Source organism: Talpa occidentalis, unplaced genomic scaffold (genome assembly GCF_014898055.3).
Source record: "Talpa occidentalis isolate TD23 unplaced genomic scaffold, MPIMG_talOcc4v2.1 talOcc4.8, whole genome shotgun sequence".
NCBI classification, from domain to species: Eukaryota; Metazoa; Chordata; class Mammalia; order Eulipotyphla; family Talpidae; genus Talpa; species Talpa occidentalis.
The window spans coordinates 95,331,901-95,352,745 of NW_023605194.1; the positions used below are offsets into that span (position 1 = coordinate 95,331,901).

General features: G+C 45.0%; 1 protein-coding gene across 1 annotated transcript; it reads right to left on the reverse strand.

The window, feature by feature from the left end:
* Window positions 1-3,312: 3,312 nt before the first annotated feature.
* LOC119234735 (14-3-3 protein theta-like) lies at window positions 3,313-11,801 on the reverse strand. Its single transcript, XM_054690688.1, is given in 3 exon segments — window positions 3,313-3,991; window positions 11,342-11,461; window positions 11,743-11,801. Coding segments are annotated over 3 exon segments (858 nt in total).
* Between the last annotated feature and the right edge of the window lie 9,044 nt (window positions 11,802-20,845).

Here is a 20,845-nt window from a genome sequence, read left to right on the forward strand (position 1 = left end):
GAAAATGTAGTCAGTAATTTTAATTGACTATCAAATCCCTTCACAGGGGAATTCTCTTTCCTGAGTTAATAATTAAATCACATGACCAGCAGGGGGAGAGAAAGGGCTGCTGGGAGCTCCGTGGCCCAGGTACAGTTCTCAAGCAGGCTGGCTACGCTTCCCACTGCCTTGAGGGCCTGTGAGAAAACAACAATGGAAATGATTCACCTACTAAGTGCCCTGCCAACACCCTACAAAGGGGTCTTTCTTGGATCACCATTTTCTCCTGGAGCCTTTTTTTATTGTCTCTTAAATAGAGATCCTATTCCAGGATCTAAACCTCTGCCCTAAGTTGCTGACCCCAAAACCTACATCTCCAGTGGCTCCTCTCTCCTGAATGGCTGCCATCTCTCCAAACAACTGTCTCTGGCCCATCACATTGGGAAATGTCAAGCCAGAAAGGCTGGCCTGCCCCACACCCAAACCAGCCCTGCCTCAGGAGGCCACAGTGGCTGACCCTTGCCCATGCCCTGCTATTTCACCCTTAGAAGGGACAAGGGGTGTTGAACAGGACCTTTGTAGGCAATTGGAGAGATGCTGACATGCATCCCCTCAGAAATTCAGGCAGAGCCCCAGCCTTCGTGGCAGGAAAAGGCTGCAGGGGTTTTGCCCCCACCCCATGCAGGCCAGTTCTTGGAGGTCTCTCCTCCAGATAAGTCCTGCACACGGCAGTGATCTGAACCACCAGTGCTGATGGGAACCCTAGAAGGGGAGATAACTCCCCTGGGGCTGTCTTCCTGGTGTTGGATGTGAAGGGAGTGTGGGAGGGAGCTGGCCAGGTTGCCAGGGCTCAGGAAAACCAGACAGGGACAGGTGAGCTAAGTGCAAAAGTGAGTGGAAATTTAAGAACTTGAGTTTGACTTTGAAGAGGGGGGAAAACTGAGGAAGGAGGAGAGGACAGATAGTGTTCTAGGTGGAGACCCAGCCCTGAGAAGGGGTAGGGCTAAGGTAAGGCAGAGGGTCAGACTGTAAAGCCTGGGTTAGGAGAAAAAGGTGGAACCATCTAGAATTGAAATCTGGACTAAGTGGCCAGCTGAATGGCCCCTTTCCTTCCTCTTGTCTCCCCACACCCTGTGGCATGGCAAATCCCAGCTGTCCCAGGACTCTAGGGGACTCTTGAGGTGGGGTGTGGAAGTGGTAAGACACTTTCTGCAGGCTGAGATTGACACAGCCCAGACAGAAGTCAACACAATGGACAACCTAGCAGGTCTCTCAGTCTGCCAGCCCCCTGTGTCCAGGACACCCCCCACCATGTAAATACTTGTGTAAGTCCTCTCTCTAGGGGCCGGATTGCTTGGTAGGTGGGGAGGCTGGGACAACAGGACGAGAGAAGCAGAGTGAAATAGAGGTGATGGAGGAATTTGGGAAGAAAACTCTACTTTGATCATCAAAGAATTAAAAAAAAAAGAGCAATATCTTTTTCTACCCAAAGTAGTACCAAAAAGAAAAGTAATGGGGCAAAAGAGGTGAAATTCCAACATAGGGGATACTGTCAAATCCCAGTTAAGGTAAATATCAGAATAGCCCGTTTTTGTTGATACAGTTGACAAGCAGTAGAACACATTTTTTTTTGTAAATGACAACATACCCATCAAGACCCACGTTCTCAATATTTAACTCAGTTTCCTCTTTGTCTGCTAATTTAGAAATATTCCAATGAGAAATCGCTCCTTATTCACTGACCACAGGCTACACAAAGGCAGGAAGATGACTTTCACCCCAGTGCTTTGCTGGAACATGGCCATGAGAGTGGGGCATTTGGGGACAATTTGGGAAATATGAGTATCAACTGGCAGTACACAATATTAAGGAATTTTTATTAATTTACTTAAGTATGATGATGGTTTTGTGATTACGTAGGATATGGCCTTTTTGGGGAAATGTATGCTAAAGTATTAAGGGACAAAATGACATGATGTCTACAAGTTATTTTGAAAAATCTTGGTGGAAAAAACAGCATGTAGCAAAAATATTAATTGTTAAGTCTAGGCAATGGAAATAAGAGTCTCCATTATAGATTTGATTTCCATTTTTCTCTCTGTTTACAAATATTTACAATACCCTGCAACGTGACATTAGAAGAAAAAAAGTAATAGCTTTTAAAACTAATAAATAAAAAAGCAAAATAGTATAAAAAGAGTATAACATAGATATAGAAAAACTGAAAATTATTGCTAGTTAGATGTTGAAATCATGGAAACTATCTTTTACTTAACTTCCTATTATGTTTTCTTATCTTTGAAAAGCATTTTTTTTTTATAAAACAATTTTATTTTATGTTACTCTGCTGTTACACAGGGCATAACACTTTCACAAGTCTTTTTGGGACTACAGTCAATGATGAGCAACACACAGTAGTGGTCCAACTCTCTAAGTAACAATCACGAGACAAAATGGACACCCTCTCACACGTGCACAAATCTGCATGGAAAAGTACTAAAGTTTTAGACTTGAACTGTGTACTTTATCTTCCCTTTCGAGTGTATTAAGAAATGACATGCACTTTACTTTGCCAAAAGCAATGCTTGTATTTTGGCAACAACATGCTACTTCTGTTACACAGTAAAGTGAATACCAGAACTACAAAGGCAGGAAGTGTAAGTGAATTTTTATTGGGAAGTGAAGTTATCAACTTCAACAGCAGCAAATGAAGAGTGAATAAGGAAATTCCCTGTTGTCACAGACACACAAGCCTCCATCACACAGGACACAGGAGGCACTTGAAATTGTGACCCCTGGCCCAGAAATGTCAATGCTTTCCCATTCAATCTGATACTTCTGGATTCCTATGAACAAGGAATACATGAAGGGCGTGGAGAAGTTGCTTGCTGAAAGGAAACCCAAAGAAGAGAGAGAGAGAGAATGCAGAAATGAGGAAGTGACGCAGAACACGCTTTAATGTAATGAGCTACATCTTCATGTCTTCACAGTAATACAAAACACGGTCACCTGCAGAACTGGTTCAGATTACCTAAATACCAGGTGCACTTTTAGTCCTCTACATAAGTGTCTGGAAGTTACTCATGTTTCTATGAAATGAAGCTATTAATACTTTTCTACAGCAGTAACTGCACACCAGGAAGGCCAGGTCAAACACAAATCAAGGAATGGAGTTTTTCCAAAGCTGCAGTGTGAAAAGACTATAAACAGTTGATTCCATACACATGAATGGGTTTCTTTAGGAAACCCTATAGGAAATCCAAATGAAATAAGGAATGGAGATGTGTAAAAAGGTTTCTCTTGAGGGGAAGAACTCTGACACCCTGTATGCATTTAGTTTTCTGCCCCTTCTGCCGCATCAGATTCTTCTCCTGCACTGTCTGATGTCCATAATGTTAGGTTGTCGCTAAGCAACTGCATGATGAGGGTGCTGTCTTTCTACGAATCTTCATTCAGTGTATCAAGTTCTGCAATGGCCTCGTTCAAAGCCGTTTTAGCCAGCGTGCAGGCAAGCTCTGGGTTATTAAAGATCTCATAGCAAAATACAGAAAAGTTAAGAGCCAGCCCCAGGCGGATGGGATGTGTGGGTTGCATCTCTTTCTTGCTTGTATCAAAAGTCTCTTGGTAAGCTCCCTGGGAATTATCTATCATTTGTTTTCGATCATCACCACATGCAACTTCGGCAAGGTACTGGAAGTAATCTCCCTTCATTTTCAGATAGAAAACCTTGCTCTCTGGATTAGTTGCATTGGCTGTTAAATACTTATCCAACAATTCCAGGACGGTGGTGCAAATGGACCTCAGCTCGGACTCCACTTTCTCCCGATAGTCCTTAATCAACTGCAACTTCTTGTCCGAGGCGTTGGTCTTCTGCTGGATGGTCGAGATGACGTGCCAGGCGGAGCGGCTGCCGCCCACCACGTTCTTGAAGGCCACGGACAGCAGGTTGTGCTCCAACCCAAATGCCCAAAAATAGATGACTGGATCAAGAAGATGTGGTACGTATACACCATGGAATATTACTCAGCATTCAAAAAAGATGAACACATGCAATTTGCAGTAACATGGATGGCGCTGGAAGGGATCATGCTCAGCGAAATAAGCCAGAAAGAAAAAGAAAAATACCAGATGGTATCACTCATAGCAGGAATCTAGAAAACTTAAATAAGGGACCAGGAAAAAGAATAACTATAAGAAAGAAAATATCAAAATCAACAAACAACCACGAACCAGAGACACTCTCTGGGGGGTGGTGGGGGGCGGGGAAAGGAGGGCTTGGGGTCAAAATAAGGGGGTTGTAATTGTATGGGGAATATAAAAATAAAATTTAAATAAAATTAAAAAAATAAAAATAAAACACAATGATCACCAAAGTTAAAAAAAATAAATAAATAAAAATAAAATAAAAGCTATTTATAATCAACAATTCACTCCCTAACTTTCTAGTCAATATATATTGTTACATATACATTTACATGTATATTTTTACATTACTAGTCTTTTATGTAAGTTGCAACTTTGTGTTTCTACTTAGTTACATTACATCAATACCATATGGGATGCAATCACACAATTAAATACCTTAGGGGAAAAAATCTATGCAAAATGTGTTACTTTAGTGATATTTTACTACTGAAGGAAAAGAACTAGCAAAACATTTTCCTTCCTTTCTTCTTTCTAAATGAACTAATTTAATGTATTGCACACCTCTTGTGCCTCTCTTCTCCTGTACCCATCAAAGGGTATCTATTTTTAAAATCTGGAAAATATAGGGGCCTCCCTGGTGGCGCAGGGAGTTAAGACGCAACACTATGAAGTTGCCCACAGTCACTGCAGCATGAGTTTGATCCCTGGCCAGAGAGCTACCCACATGGCGAAGCAGACCTCTCCTGACTCACCCACTGCTCCCCTCAGCAGTGTATTTCAGTCAGTCTGCCTGTTCTGCTCCCCACTCTGTGTCTGGTGAATCCTCTCACCCCCCACACCTCTGGCCTGTACCCCAGATGTTGTATGCATAAATAAATAAATCTTCAAGAAAAAAATCTGGAAAATATAAAAATACACAGAAAAGTTTAATAACACCACCTAAAAATAAGTACTATTTATAAAAATTTACATTTTGTGATACTTCCCCCATCTTTTTGTGTATTAATTTTTCTGTATTGATATCAGGCTATGTGTATATGCACAAAGGGTAGTGTGGAGGGGGAGAGAAGAGAAGGAGAGGGAGAGAGAGGGGGAAAATGTCACACAGTTCCATCCTATGGCTATACCATCCTTTATTTAAATCTCCTCTTTTAGGGTACTTACTGCTATAGACTGAATAACCGTGTCCCCCCAATTCTTCCACTGGAAGCTAATCCCCAATGTCAGAGTAATTAGGCGAGGTCTTTAGGTCTTGAGGGTGCAGCCCTTGTGAATGGAATGAGTGTCCTTATAAAAGAGGCCACAGAGAGCGCCTTGCTCTCTTTCTGCATGTGAGCTTGAACCAGTAAACGGGCTTTCTTTCACCAGATGCCAAATCTCCTGGAATCTTGACCTTGGACTTACCAGCTTCTGGAACTATGAGAAATGTTTTCTTTTCTGCAGTTTGTAACTCACCCAATTTGCGGTATTCTGTTATGGCAGCTGTATAGGCTATGACATTGAATTTATTTTTTTCTTCTTCTTACCCCACTGTAACTGGTATTATGAATAGCCTGTGTGAATTTTTTAGGATTTTCTTGGACCAAAGTCTGTTATTTTACTTAAGGCTTTATGTGTGTGTGTGTGTGTGTGTGTGTGTGTGGTTTTGAATCCTCACTTATATGGTGAGGATATATCCTCAAAGTGAGGATTTATATATGTGAAATAAGGAAATAAAATTTCTACTCTCTTAGGTTTATTGATTGAAGGCTTTGGAATTAAAAGACAATTAATGGGGGCCTCCCCGGTGGCGCAGCGGTTGAGCGCTGGGTTGCGAAGCTGCCCGCGGCCTCTGCGGCGCCGGTTCGATCCCTGGCTGCTCCCCGGCCACCGGAGGAGGGTCCCACATGGCGTGCAGACCTCTCCTGCCGCCCGCTGCTCCCCTCAGCAGTGTACTTCAGTCCTTCTGCCTGCTCTGCTCCCTGCTCTGGCTCTGGTGAATTCTCTCACCCTCCCGCGCTTCTGACTGTACCCAGTGCATGTATAAACAAAACAAACAAACAAACCAGCAAACAAATAAATAAAGCATGCCTCTATAAAAAAAAAAAAAAAAGACAATTAATGGGGCAGGGTAGGCTTACTTGTATGTGCTTGAGATTCAACAAAAGAAGTAACTGGCCAGTGAAATAATGAAGGGTAAAGGCATAAGTGTCTAACTTAGTAGGGGAAAGAGAGGAAAAAGCTTCTATGGAAAATACGTAGGTTTTTTTTAGGAAATACAAATTGGTTTTCAGAACAAACATGAGGATAAGAAAATTTGTGATAATGTTGTACATACAGATGTGAGTTGCCGTTGTGTCTTTTTCAGGGTCATGCTGCTCTCTCAGAGAAGGGATTTGGAGTAGGTTTTATTTGAATTCTGCCTTCCGGGAATCCATCCTGAAGAAAGAATTTATGGCAAATTTATTTCCAGGAAATTGCTGTGAGTCAGATCAAGGAAGCTGTAAGAAGGCTTCTTTCCGCATCTCTTGAAATTAAAAATGTCTTCAGCTTAAAACAATCTTATATTGATGGAGTATAGGGCAGGTCACCCCAAGATGCATCACTTCAGCAGGTGGGCTATATTTGAGCTGACATCAATCAAAGACCTAATAACCTAGGAAAATTTCAAGATGTACACATACTGTAAAGTGTTTTAGGAAATGTCCCCTACCTACCCTTGTAGATTAGTTAGTAAGACTATCTGTATAGACTTGAAGTTTGAAACAGTTATGTATAACCTGGTTCTTGTGGGTAAAATCAGTCTTTCACCCCCACGGGTGACCAAGGAACTGGATAAAGAAGATTTAACCAATGGGATCCAGCCTTGCATCCTTGCAGTTCATTCTTTAGAAAGGAAGAGATTAAATCCAGCATTGGCTTCCTCTAGCATCAGCATAGCTTCAGGCCAAGGCTACTTAGTCCACCCAGTCAAGTATTTACATTCTTGATGTCAATGATTCACTATTCCTGCTGATATAAATTAAACTCAAACTAGTGTTTGTTGGAACTGTTCTTGCAGAATAAAGACTGTGGTATTGCTTTGTACTGCTTCCTGAGTTTGAATTCTCACTTTGACTATTTAATAAACTCTTTGTCTAACTATCATTAAGAATTTTATTTCCAAGGGCCTCCCCGGTGGCGCAGCGGTTGAGCGCTGGGTTGCGAAGCTGCCCGCAGCCTCTGCGGCGCCGGTTCGATTCCCGGCTGCTCCCCGGCCACCGGAGGAGGGTCCCACATGGTGCGCAGACCTCTCCTGCCGCCCGCTGCTCCCCTCAGCAGTGTACTTCGGTCCTTCTGCCTGCTCTGCTCCCTGCTCTGGCTCTGGTGAATTCTCTCACCCTCCCGCGCTTCTGACTGTGCCCAGTGCATGTATAAACGAAACAAACGAACAAATAAATAAATAAATAAAAACATGGAAAAAAAAAAAAAAAAAAAAAAAGAATTTTATTTCCAGGCCTATCGCCATTCACTGCGGCTTGATTTCGATCCCTGGCCAGGGAGCTGGCACAGCAGACCTCTCCTGTCTCACCGTTGCTCCCCTCAGCAGTGTATTTTAGTACATCTACCTGTTCTTCTCCCCTCTCTGTCTCTGGTGAATCCTCTCACCCCCCCAGCACCTCTGGCCTACAGCCCAGTTCTTGTATGCATAAATAAATAAAAATAAATCTATTAAGAAAAGACTTTATTTCCAGTTAGCAAATAGAAGACTTTATCCAGAAAGGCAAATGTCATCCTAGATAACTACAACACAACAGGAACTAGTTGCGGTAGAATTTTTCTTTACATAAGTTGCCTTTCCACTATTCAAAGTGCTAAACCCTTACCGTCTTCTTAGTTCAGAATGACATATACCCTTATTTTGTCCAATTCACTTGGGATTTTTTTTATTCCTATGTAGCCAAACTGTAGAAAGCTGATAATTTAAAAACAAATTGACCCTGTGGATCTGCCTAATGTTAATTTGATTATTTGCTAGCCTAGAATAAACGAGAGGGGGAGGAGAAATCTCCCTCCCTTCCTCCTAGCCCAATACCAATCCTGGGAATCTAAGTGGGTCACTACATATACCATCTGATTATTTTCCAGAAAAGTCTTACTAAGTTATACCTCCACAATTTGAGCATTATTTTTTTAATCCTTAATGTTTTGTTAGCTTAAGTTGATTTAATTTTCACTTAAAAATTAAAAATAAATAAGGTTAAACCTTTTACAAGTATTAACTTTTAAAATAGATTATACTTGTATATTGTCTATTGCTACTTACTAAAAAATTTTTACTAGTGAATTAAAACCCTTCAGATTTTAAATGCTCAATTGTTGCTTTAGAATATTTATTTATTTTTGTTTTTTTGCTTTAGAATATTTAAAATGACAAATAGTGAAAAAATGTGTATTTACTTTACCAGTGTGAAGAGAAATAAGAATTCATTTAATTGTCAAATTCCTTAATAATTTTGAAAAACAGAAGGGTCAGTTCATTTCATCAGGACAATTTTGATTGTTATCCTAGCTATCTTCAAAGTGAAAGCTTGGACTAATGTCCAATACCAAGTTTTTTTTAAAAACAAAGTCTGGATATTTAAAATCAGAGGTCTAAACTCCAAGGAATGTAATCTTCTGACAGCTGTGTGTGAAGTCCCAAGTACTTTAGAAACTCTAAATTCTAAATTTTTTCCAACTTGATTATATTAAGTGCACTTTACCCCACAGCTATGACCCAAAAACAATGTTTATAAATTCCCTCAACCTCCTATATTTAACTTTCATTTTAGCATAGCCAATCAAAAGGAAATACTAAATTACTTTATGCTGCTTTCAAGTGTCATACATTAAATGTTTGTAGAGATTAAAGCCAAAGAATTTGTTCACAACTTTTCTAATTTTAAACCATCTCCTGATTTTCCCCTGAGATTTATAAATGTATTTTCCAGAATTCTACTGCAGTGTGTCTGAAAAGTCTGCTTGTCAGATTGTATTTTGCCCTTACAATCTCATGTCCTATGGTAAAAGCAAGCTGTCAGTGCCTGGCACAGTGCCTGCTGTTAACTAGTTAATAAATGTTTGTTGACTGGAGAGCGTTCAACCACCTGTAAAAGTGAAACCTCTCCTCAAGCCTGGTTGTGGTGACAATTATTTTTTTTATTTAAATATTTTTATTTTATGTAATTCTTACATCTTTTTTCATCTTTGCACAATGCATGCATTTTCATTTTGGTTATATTCCCCATACAATTGCCCCCCCCCCCTTATTTTGACACTAGTCCTTCCTTTTCCCGCCCCTCCCTCCCCACCCCACCCCCATAGTGTGTCTCTGGTTTATAGTTGCTTGTTGATTTTGATTTTTACTTTGTATTGATTAGTCTTTTTCCTGGTCTCTTATTTAGGTTTTCTAAATTCCTGCTATGAGTGAGACCATCCAGTATTTTTCTTTTTCTTTCTGACTATGGAAGCAACCCAAATGCCCAAAAATAGATGACTGGATCAAGAAGATGTGGTACATATACACCATGGAATATTACTCAGCAATCAAAAAAGATAAACACATGCAGTTTGCAGCAACATGGATGGAGCTAGAAGGGATCATGCTCAGCGAAATAAGTGACAATTATTTTAAACCTATGCTGACAGTTAGCATTGTCTGAAAGAGAGCTCCAGCAATTGGGCCTTGAGGGGAGGTTGCCTTCAGCTCCTTCTGGGTGTGGGAGCCCTCTGGGCCAAATGGCCTCCTGCAGGGTAAGTGGGTTAGTTGGGCTTTTTACACCACTGGCCTCTGCGGCTATCACCTTTGGCCTTGATCTTGTTAATGCAGAAGGCATGTGGGTGTTGGCACGCGTGCCTGATGGACACCTGAGCATGGGTTTGTGCGTGAATGTGCAAGTGTGCACACCTGAGCCTAGGAGGGAGGGGATAAAAGGTGGCGTCACCCTGGGGGAAGGGGCTCAAATTGCTGTCTCCTTGCTGCTTGTTTCCCTTGCTTACCATTAAAACCTGTGAAAACAATGCCCAGGGCTCCAAAATCCTTTTTCAAATCCCTAGAACTGACTGTGAACCTACCCTGCCTGGATGGTTGCAAAACCCCTCCCCACTCCCGCCCCTCACTGTTCTTCCTCCAGGCAGCCTTGAGAGATTCTCTTCACCAGGGCGGCCTCTGGAGACTATTCCAAGTTGGCTGGTGTGGGGAGCTGACTCCTTTGCCAACCAGATTCATTTAATCAGCCACCAAGTTCCTGCCAGGAATTTACAGCTGCAGCTGGTGCAGGCTCCTCCTATTGGGTGGCAGGATGGGGGCAAGGGTGAAGGGGACTGAAAATACAGTCTGCAGCTCCTTCCTCCCCACTACCTGCTCCTGGAGAAATTTTGTCTGCTCTCCAGGGGTGGTAGCATGAGCAGTGGGCCCGCTCCTGCTGGCATGCTCTTTTTTTTTTTTTTAATTTTTTTTTTTAATAGAGGCATGTTTTATTTATTTATTTGTTTGTTTGTTTGTTTTGTTTATACATGCACTGGGTACAGTCAGAAGCATGGGAGGGTGAGAGAATTCACCAGAGCCAGAGCGGGGAGCAGAGCAGGCAGAAGGACCGAAGTACACTGCTGAGGGGAGCAGCGGGCGGCAGGAGAGGTCTGTGCGCCATGTGGGACCCTCCTCTGGTGGCCGGGGAGCAGCCGGGGATCGAACTGGCGCCAGAGGCCGCGGGCAGTTTCGCAACCCAGCGCTCAACCGCTGTGCCACCGGGGAGGCCCCTGCTGGCATGCTCTTCAGTGCCAGCCTCTCCACAGAAATTTGGGGCCTAAGCTTGACTATGAGCCCAGTCAGCTGGGCTCCACAGGTAGAGGCTTCTTGCTGCTTGGCCTGGCTGCCCAGTATCTGGACCATGTTACACTCGGGTGCAGCTGGCCCCTCTGCTCACTCCCCCAGCCTCATACTTCCCCACTGGATCTCCAAGACCCAGTCTATAAATGGTGGTGCCTATTGCTGGTGAGGCTGAGCACTGGGGCCTGCACAGGCATTTCTGCAAGCAGAACTAGAAGACAGAAGCTGTCCATTGCACCCCATGATCCCCAGCTCTGTCCTTGCCCTTTCCACCCAACCCAGGTTCAGAGACTCGGGGCCATCACCTCTGTTTCAATCATGCAGGCCGAGGGAGGATCTGGACATGATGACAATGTTGTTTTGGAGCCATTCTCCGAGACTCCTGACCTCCCCACCTTCTCCACGCTCTCCTTCCCAGCCATCCATGGCCCCCTTCGCCACCTCTCATTCTCAACTTTTCTTGTGTACTGTAGCGCCAGGAAGGCACAGAGCAGGTTCTCTGTGGATCTGGGTACACAGGTAAAGGAAGAGTCCTGGAGCCCTCAGAGGCTTTTTCAGGCTTTAATGATCTTTCTACACCATTTACGGTGTGGCTACCAGGAGCAGGGCAGGCAGGGAGGTCTGGGGTCCAGGAAGCTTCCCAACCCCCAGTGAATCTTCACTCTCTGGTGTTTTCTCGTGGCCCCTTCGCTGATCTCTATTGCACTCCACTGCAGTCTTCTGCTCTGCCTCATCCTCTGCTGCCTCTCTTATATGCTCAGTCTCTTGGCGCATGTGTGCCCACTTACGCACGCATACCCACCCAAAAGTCGCCATCAGGCATGCATGTAAGACCATAGATGCCCATGGCGGGAGGGCAGGAAAAAACCCCGATAATTTCCATTTACCCTACATGTACCAGGGTGTAACTGCCTAACAAGTGAGATCTTAGATTTTTCTGAAAACTCCAATCCATGGGTACAGGGATTGTTTTTCCATACAGGATTGTATGACTTGTAAGCGGCTTCCAATCTCAATTGAAAAATAGTAGGTATCAGGGCTGGCCATTGGAGTGATATTGGGCTGTTAAGGGCCCCTATTCCAGGTGAACATGGGGCCTCCTAACCAAAGATATGGCTATATAGTTACAATATACCCAACAGGTTTGCTCAAACAAAAACAAGCTTCACCAACAAAATGGGTCTATTCGGAAACAACAAAAGTGTACTGGAGAGAGCAGGTTCCAGACAAGAGCTTGCACTTCCCCTATACAGCCTCCTCTTGTCTGCTCTGGTGGAGAAGCAACATTACTTCCATCAGAGATGCAAGGCAGAGTGGGCCTGTAACTTGCTGTTTGCTCTTTTCTTCTAGCCCCCAACCTCATTTAAATAGGCTTCTGTATAGTAAATTTCACATCACCAATCCAGTGAAATAGAATTCAACTATTGATAGTTTCATTAGAAAGAGGTGAAGTTCTCCTCTTACACTGTTGGTAGGGGTGTAGACTGGTTCAGCCTTTAGAGAAAACAGGATGGAGCTTCCTCAACAGATTCAGAATGGATCCACTGTATGACCCAGGAATCCCACTCCTGGGTATCAACCAAAAAGGCACAAAAATACTAATTTGAAAGGAAACATGCACTCTCATGTTCATAGTAGCACTATTTATAATAGTTAAAATATGGAAACAAACTAAATGCCCAAAAATGAATGAGTGGATCAAGAAGATGTATGTATACATAATGGAATTCTACTCTGAGATCAAAAAAGACAAACTGTGGCAAAATGGGTGGAATTGGAAGGGATTATGCTAAGCAAAATAAGTCAGAAGGAGAAAGACAAATACCGGATAGTATCACTTATAGGTGGAATATACAGAAACCAAACAAAGGAACAGATAAAGCCAAACTAAAAAACTAACCCTAGACCCTTGACTATAGAACTGAGGAATCCAGAGGAGAGAAGGGTGAGGACGAAGTGGTGAGGGAGCATAACAGACTAAAGTGGTGGGTCACGGGTGCGTTGGTCATCGGTGCACTATGGCAATAACACCTGGAAGGCGGCAGTGGTGTGTGTGTGGGGGGAGGGTGTCTTATATTTTTTAGACTATAAACAGTGATGTAAACCAACATTACTTCAATTGAAATTTTTTTTTAAAAATAGACAATTTCAAGTAATAGACAATGCACTATTGCCATTCTACCTGGACTCTCTCCAGGATGAAAGTCATACAATAAGATTTTCCCATATTTAATAGATGTGGCCTTGATGAATAATAAATGATAATGATTTTTAAAAAAGAAAAAGAAAGCTGAAATTCTGAGTTTGATAGTTTTGCCATGGTAAAACTCGAACAAGAAACTGTGGGGTAAAATGCTTGTTTTTGATGATGATGATCATGATCTGTTTTTATTTTACACTTAAAGGAAAAAGAAGACTTCTTCCAGAGGCATAACTTATTTATCATTTAAATGATTGACTTTATGTACTTTAAATGGTTTTGTTGAATATTCAACAGTAAAATATTTTCCTGATATTTGAGTTACAACTGGCCATTGGAGTGATATTGGGCTGTTAAGGGCCCCTATTCCAGGAGGTGAACATGGGGCCTCCTAACCAAAGATATGGCTATAAAGTCTTGGCACGGGAGGGGATAATGGTGCTAATTTGGAATCTTCTTACCAGTGTAGCACGCTGTTCCTGAACAGCCAGTTAGAATATTGGGGGCACATTGAACACTCTCAGAGGGTGTGAAACACACAATTTTTCTTCTTTTCTACCTTCTAAATGTTCTATGAACCTTTATCAGAAAAATTAGGACATAAAAGGGAACATAATATTATGCATGTAGCATTCTACCAATTACATATTTTAGATATCTTTAGGAGGTGACATTTTTATGGTTTTTAGTGTTTCATCTTTTCCAAGTTTTCTGTAATTATTAATAATATTTATTAATGAACATTCATTAATTATAGAATCAGAAACATTTTGAAAAAGTATGATTTTTCTTAAAAATAAAAAACACTTCAACTAATAAAAATAAATGATGGAGATTGAAAAGGAAAGATAAAATTAATACATTTGAGGAAAAATATAGAAAATGATATTTATCACTTTGTGATAGGGAAGCATTTCTAAACAAGACACAAGACATTCCTTCACATGGTATTCAAAGCAGGGAGGTAATAGAATTCAAATCATTTGGAGTAATATGGAAGCCCTGGAGAAAGACAGTCACCCCAACATTCAATCCAGCATTCAATTCAAACCTTTAAGACTCGCACAGGGGTAAACCAATGTCCAGAAATCCTAGAAACACAGTGGCCAGTTTAAGCTTTATACTCAGTAGCTGTGTTCTTGAGTTACAACTGGCCAGTCAGGTATGTCTGACTGCTACAAGCCAATAGCTTTCTTGTTGTTTGTTTTCTACCTGAGTGCAGGTGAGCAGAAGGAGGAAGAAATCCTTCTGTCCAGCAGCACCCCCACCCCCTCTCTTTTCCAGCCTGCCTTCCCTTTCCACAACCTCTCAGTTGTCTCTAACTAAAGGAGCCCTTAATCACAGGTGGGGTTCAAGTGAAGGGACTGTTCCTGGACCCAAGTGAGTGAGTGAAATTCCAAAGCAGTGTGAGTGAGTCACCCAGGAGGTAGAGAGGCAGAGGCCAGGACCAAGTCAGAATAAGAGCCGGAGGGCAGACCGCAGCAGGGGCCATGGGCTGGGCCAAGACACCAAGAACGCTCACCTGTCCAATGGAAAAGCAAGGCCTCCAGCCCCAGGTGCCTTATTTCTGGGCCCTGCACAGCCCTGGATGGGGAGGGAACTGATCAGGAGGTAGGCCTGCTGGTCCCACCCCTGGATACCATAACCATGTCCCTCACCTGGCTTCCCATAGGCTGTGCTCTGGGCCCCAGCCCTTAAAATCTGAGTTGTTTCCCCAGGCATTCCCTCCCACCCCGCCTGGCCCAGGACACAGCTTCTGGAGAAGGAACTGCGTTAGGCCAGTCAGGCCCCAGAGGAAAGGCAGCAGTTAAGTCTATGGCCCTTGCCCCACTGATCCTGAGACCAGCCCTGGGCCCTTTCTTTATGCCCAGGGAGAGAGAGGAAGCTCCAGTGAGCCCTGTTGCTCACCTGTCTTCACCTGGTCACGGCTTGCACTCTATCCAAGGTGCACTTCTCAGAATCCCATCTCTTCCAGAGGGTTAAGGAATCAGGCTAAGGAATCAGTCCCATCAAGGTGTAGCAGCCTCTCAATGGGGTGTAGCAACCTGAGGTACCAGACCCAGGATAGGAAGTGGGGGATCCCACCTGCAATGGCAGACACCCCACCAGGGCAGGCTTGGCTTCTACTGCTTTGTGAACCTGGCCAGGAAGGAAGGGGAAACTGGGGGAGCAAGTGGATGACCACCTCTCTCAACCCAGCAGCCCTTTTCATTCTTGTCAATCAGAGTGGCCACCGGCCAGGATGAAGCTCAGTGACAGCTTGGGATTCCGGGACCACCTTCTATCCCTCTCCCATCTGAAAAGCCACTGCCAATACCAGAATGCTTGCACTACCAATTCTGCCCTGCTCATTCCTGGACACTGGGCCACCCCTCCTAACCACCCCCTAACTCTGGGAGCTCCCCAATATTTTAGGCAGTTAGGATCCATTTCTCCAAAAAGAAACAGCAGCATTCTTAGCCCTAATTTTCTCCCTGACTTGCCCTGCACCAGCCCAATGTTGTTCCTCTTTCTAACTGCACTCCATAGTCTCAGCCTTGCTCTAGGAATTCCTACCAGCAGATTCCCCTGTCAGCCTGCTCTCACTTCCTTGCGAAGCAGTAGCTCAGAGACAGTGTACCTTTTGTTTTGGGAAGAGCCAAAGTTGAAATGGAGACTTCTTGGGCCTAATGGGGCTCTTGCAGAGCTGCAGAAACTAGAGGGGCCAAGGCTGAGAGGAAGACAGCCAAAGGCCTTGGGGGAGAGAGAGTACAGGCTCCCAGTATTGTCATCCTGGCTGAGATGGGGCTGTGTGACATGGCCATTTAAGGATCTGGATGTCCACACTTATAGATGACCTTTCTTCCAGTTCTAAGTTACAGTGATTCTGTCTTCCTCCTGTTGGGTATATATATAAATGTGTGTGTGTATGTGTGTGTGTGTGTGTGTGTCCCATCTACTGAGTTAAAAATCCATGCTTTGAGGCATGAAAACATTTCCACATTCTTGAGTCCCTCTGGGGGAGGATCTTGGGAGACCACTTTGAGGCTATCTCCGCTGGCCCATTCCTTCTTCAATGCTTTCTGTCTCCCTAAAGCCTTTGGGCTCCAATTGACCCTCCCTGGAGGCAGAAAACACCCTCACCTGATAACATCATACAATCAGAAGTTAAAAATGGAGGGTGATGATTCAATGGAGCTGCCTAGTTTCATGCATGTGCAAATAAACGGAAGCCCAGAGATAAAGTCTAGCAGAGGTGCCACAGCACAGGAACTGACAAGGCCACAAGCTCGCCATGTGACCTTGCACAGACTGTTTTCTGTTCTGCGCCTCAGTTTTTTCATCTGTTAGTTTTTTTTTTTTTTTTAATGAATTAAGAACAGCTTGTTAATTCTCGAAAATCAGGGCATGAGGTTGGAAGGGCCCAGGGGCTGTGCTGCCTCCTCTGGGAGGCTGTGAGCCAGCTGCTGGAGTGGAATCCTTTCTCTGTGCCTGTTTTTCAATTCTGGCAAGTCACATCCCTTCTTGAAGCTTCTTCAATTTCCTCATCTATCAAATGGTGGATAATAATAGCACCGTCTTATAAGATTGTTTCAAAGTTTAAATGAGGTACTACATGTAGTACTGGGCACATAATAAATTCGCAATACATTATTCTTTTTAAACTCAACCTCCCTGATAACAAGGATAAATGGTAAAATGGCATCATTGCCATTTTAATCCTTACAATCTCTAGCATAGTGTCTGGTAGGAGCATCACATGCATTTCATAGATGAAAGAAAGGTTAAACGGACTAATGAGCAAACAAGCCTCATTTTGTTCCAGGGGCCCAGGAGAGGCTATATGACTGGGTTGCATGGGGAGGTCATGTGCCTTCAGCTTGGCAGGGCTGTGAATGACCCTCCCCCATCCCGCCCCCGCCATCTGCCACGTCCCCCCCTCCACTGCTCAGGCCCAGGGAGGCTGCAGTCTGCACCTGGACTGACACACCCCAGCACCTTGACTCTCCAGGCCTCAGCTCTGCATGTGTGAATAGTGGGAGTCCTCGCCCCACGGTTGCATCTTCCCTTTTGCAGTGGAGGTAGAGGTAAGTACCCGAGTCTCCTCTTGTCACTGCCTCCAACCCTAGGACTCTACCCACAGCTCAGCTCAAGCTCTGACAGCTCTGGGGGATGGGGGGACATCTCCCAGAAGGAGGAGGGTAGAGAATTTTCCCAAGCACATGCCCAGACCAAGTTGAGGCATGGGGAGAGGCCCCTGAACTATGTTTCCAAGGGGCTGTGTAGATCATCCTGCCAGTCCTGCTGTTCCACCCAGGGCCCTGGCCCAAGGGTTGTCTGGTGGACTGACCTGATATTGGGGAAGTGCCCCACTTCAAGTACCTGCTGCTTCCCCCCCCCCCATGTCTTACATCAGCCCCCTGTGGTCTGGCCCACTTCCCTTTTCTGCATGCCATTCATGCCTTCCTGGGGGCAGTAAGCTGAGACTGCCCACCCGCTGCAGAGCAACACCTTGGCTGAGATACACTGAACTCCCCACACAGGCCTTTCCCTCTTCTCAGCCACTTAAAAACCATGACCCTGGGAGGGGGCTGCAATTTCTAATTTCTGGAACAGTTGAATATTCCCTTGGACAGCCCAGAGGCTGAGAAAGAGTTGTGGGGTCCAGAGGAGGCAAGAGAAAATGCAGCTGTCCTACTGGTCCCTCGCCACTGTCACCAGCTTGGGAAACTGCAGCATTCCCTGACCCCCAGGCTTCTTGGCCCCAGAGCCATCTGGGCTTGCATTGTACCATGGGGGCCCTCATGTCCTGGCTGCTCAACTCGCAGGCTGTCCTCTCTCTGACTCAGCCAGAGCCACGTGCATCTATTTTTACAGAAATCTCTGTCCAGTAGGTGGAAACAGTAGAAGAAAATCTAAGGGAGATGAAAGGGAGAGGTAAGGAGGAGAGGGGTCTGGAAGGAGTAAAGATGATGGAGTAGGTCCTTGACTTTGTGGGGAGCAGAGTGCTCTGGGGAGCTGGGGAACCCTATTCCCTGATATAAAAAGTCAGGCCCAGAGATTCCCCAGATGTCATCTAGATCAAACAGTTCCTTTTTCTGAGGACCCCGAGAGCAGAGGGACTCCATTCTAAACTCAGGCACGTTTTACTCCATTCTCTTTCTTGCGTTGTTCGAGTGCAAGTACCAGGAAAGTTCTGACCTGGCAGAGGGTGCAGGGTGACTCTAGAGCTGGCCTAGAGCCCTACAAGGGGGGCTCCAGGAGTAGCGGAGGGCCAGGCCCTTTCCTGGATAGCTGTGTGATGATCCTTTAACCTGGTCAAAATCAGCTACAGTCCCAACTTACTGGCAGGCAGCAATGGCCCTGGGGGTGTGAGTGCAGGCTGAGCTGTTCTTCACAAGAACACTGAGCCCTCCAAGTATTTACTAAAGAAATCTTGCCCCCTGCCCCAACACCACGTGGGCAGTCTAATTGAGCCAGCCTCCTTGCTATGTGATTATGTTTTAAAGACACACCGTTCTGTGCCTTACATTCTTTTATCTGGAGGCACTAAACAATAACGCACTCCTGAGGGTCAGCAAAAATCTTTCCCATCCAGGACATGGATTATTATCCCTGTGAGCTCTAGCAGAATCAGCTATCTGGGAGAAAAGTGGGTCAGAGGAGAGGTTGGGGGATCCTGGACACACACCTCCCCTGCTCTCTATTCCAGCCCTCTTCCTCCCCCAGCCTCCACCCCCCAAGAACACCATAGCCACATGGAAACCCATGGGGAACAGTTGGGGCTTTTTATAATCTTTATTTGTTAACAGTTCAGGTTATTTTTTTTCCTTGCTGCAAGAGATGCCAATGCCTCATGAAAAAGTTGTGAAAAAAAACAAGTCTATTTTGGGGTGATCAGCCTCCTCAGAGCTTCTCACTTGCAGCTCTGCGGGGCTCCAGGAACAGGCTGCCCTCTCTCCGGAGGGCTGCAGAGTGGTTAAAGTGAAGGATCCTGGGTCTGGCTGTGCTGACTGGGCTGCTTTTTCTGCCCGCCCTCTTGTATGCTTTCCTGCCTATAAAGCAGGGCAGAGATAACAACACCTAACTTCTCTCTGCCATGGGCCTGCCCGGTAGTAGCTTCCAGGCACAGCATCTCAGGGGATGTGGGGTGGACCACACATTTCCCCAAGGAGTTAGTGATGGTACCTGTAACTGATGACCTAAAGCAGCAAGCACCCAAGTTTCTCTGCTTCAGAGCTGCCGTGAATGTTTCATGGAGGCCTCAATCTTGGCTGTGGCTTCCTATAGGGAGAGCCAGGATGTAAGTGGGCCAAGGGGGCTGCTTGCTGCCTGGCCAGAACAGACTGAGGTGGAGTTCCCAGTTCTTGCTTTGAGCAGCCCCCCTGCCAGCTCCAAGGTGTGGCTGAGGGAAGGCTGCTGAGGGAAGGCCCCCGTGAGTTTTGAGGGTCCTGAACAGAAGTTTCACTCGTGTCTCTTTTACGGCCTCACCTGGTTTCTTCCTTTTCCCAGAAGACCCACAGGGCACCAGGGCCAAAGTGGGCATGCCCTCCAACACTGGCGGGTTAGGCGGTCAGAGCTCTACTCCTTCCCCCATGCCTCTCAGCTGTCTGCTCACCATAGGTAGCCCATGGGGCTTAGGCACAAATGGGAGCTGAAACCTTCCCACCCCCTTCCATAGAGGTACAGAGCATAGGTCTGTGAGAGGGGCAGGCAGAAGTGCAGGAAGAGTTAGAAGGAGCACATGATCCCTGGCCTCAGCCCTTGAAGGATTGTAAGATCAGGTAGTCATCGTGTTATCCTCAGCGGAGGACCAGAGAGACTAAGTTCCACGCCAACAGCCCACGGCCAGTTCCTGGTAGAAAGGAGACTAGAACTGAGATTGTAGAAAAAACTTCAGTTTCTGTGTTCACACTGGTGCCACACCCCCACCCACACCAAACTTGGGGGGCTGCTTCTTCTCTGGCTTTCTTCTGCTTAGTCACAACCCTGTCCTGGGAACCCTGTCCTACCTACCCTTTATTTTTTTATTTTTTTATTTAAATATTTTATTTTATATAATTCTTACCTACCCTTTAATGATGACAAAATGCCAGCTGCTTCCAGGGGTGTCCTACTGGCTTCTCTAAGCCCTTTCTTGATCATCCCTTAAATCCTGAAATTTTATTTTATTTTATTTAAAGATTTATTTCTGTGTACAAGAGCTGGGTATAGGCCAGCGATGCTGGGGGTGAGAGGATTCACCAGAGACAAAGTGGGGAGCAGAACAGGCAGACTGACTGAAATACACTGCTGAGGGGAGCAGCGGGCGAGACAGGAGAGGTCTGCTGCACCATGTGGGTTGCTCCCTGGCTGGCTGGGGATTGAACTCATGTTGCAGAGGCTGCAAATTGCTTCATAGTGTGGTGCTTAACCCCTTGCGCCACCAGGGAGGCCCAAATCCTGAAATTTTAGAACATTCTTTGGTTCAACAGATCCCAAGATTGTGATTGACCTTTGAAGGAAGTTGAAAGTGGGGATGATTCCAGAATTAGAGTCTCTCTCTATGGCTTACCCTTCCTCCTTCCCCCTCTCCCCAAAGACTTCCTTCTTCCATCCTCAGTCTTGGAGGCCATCAGCTGATCTATTGCTGAATCTCAATATGTGTCAGTTGCTGTTCCAATGGAAAGGGTGGCCAATAAAATACAGAACTTCATGTTAGGAAACTGTAT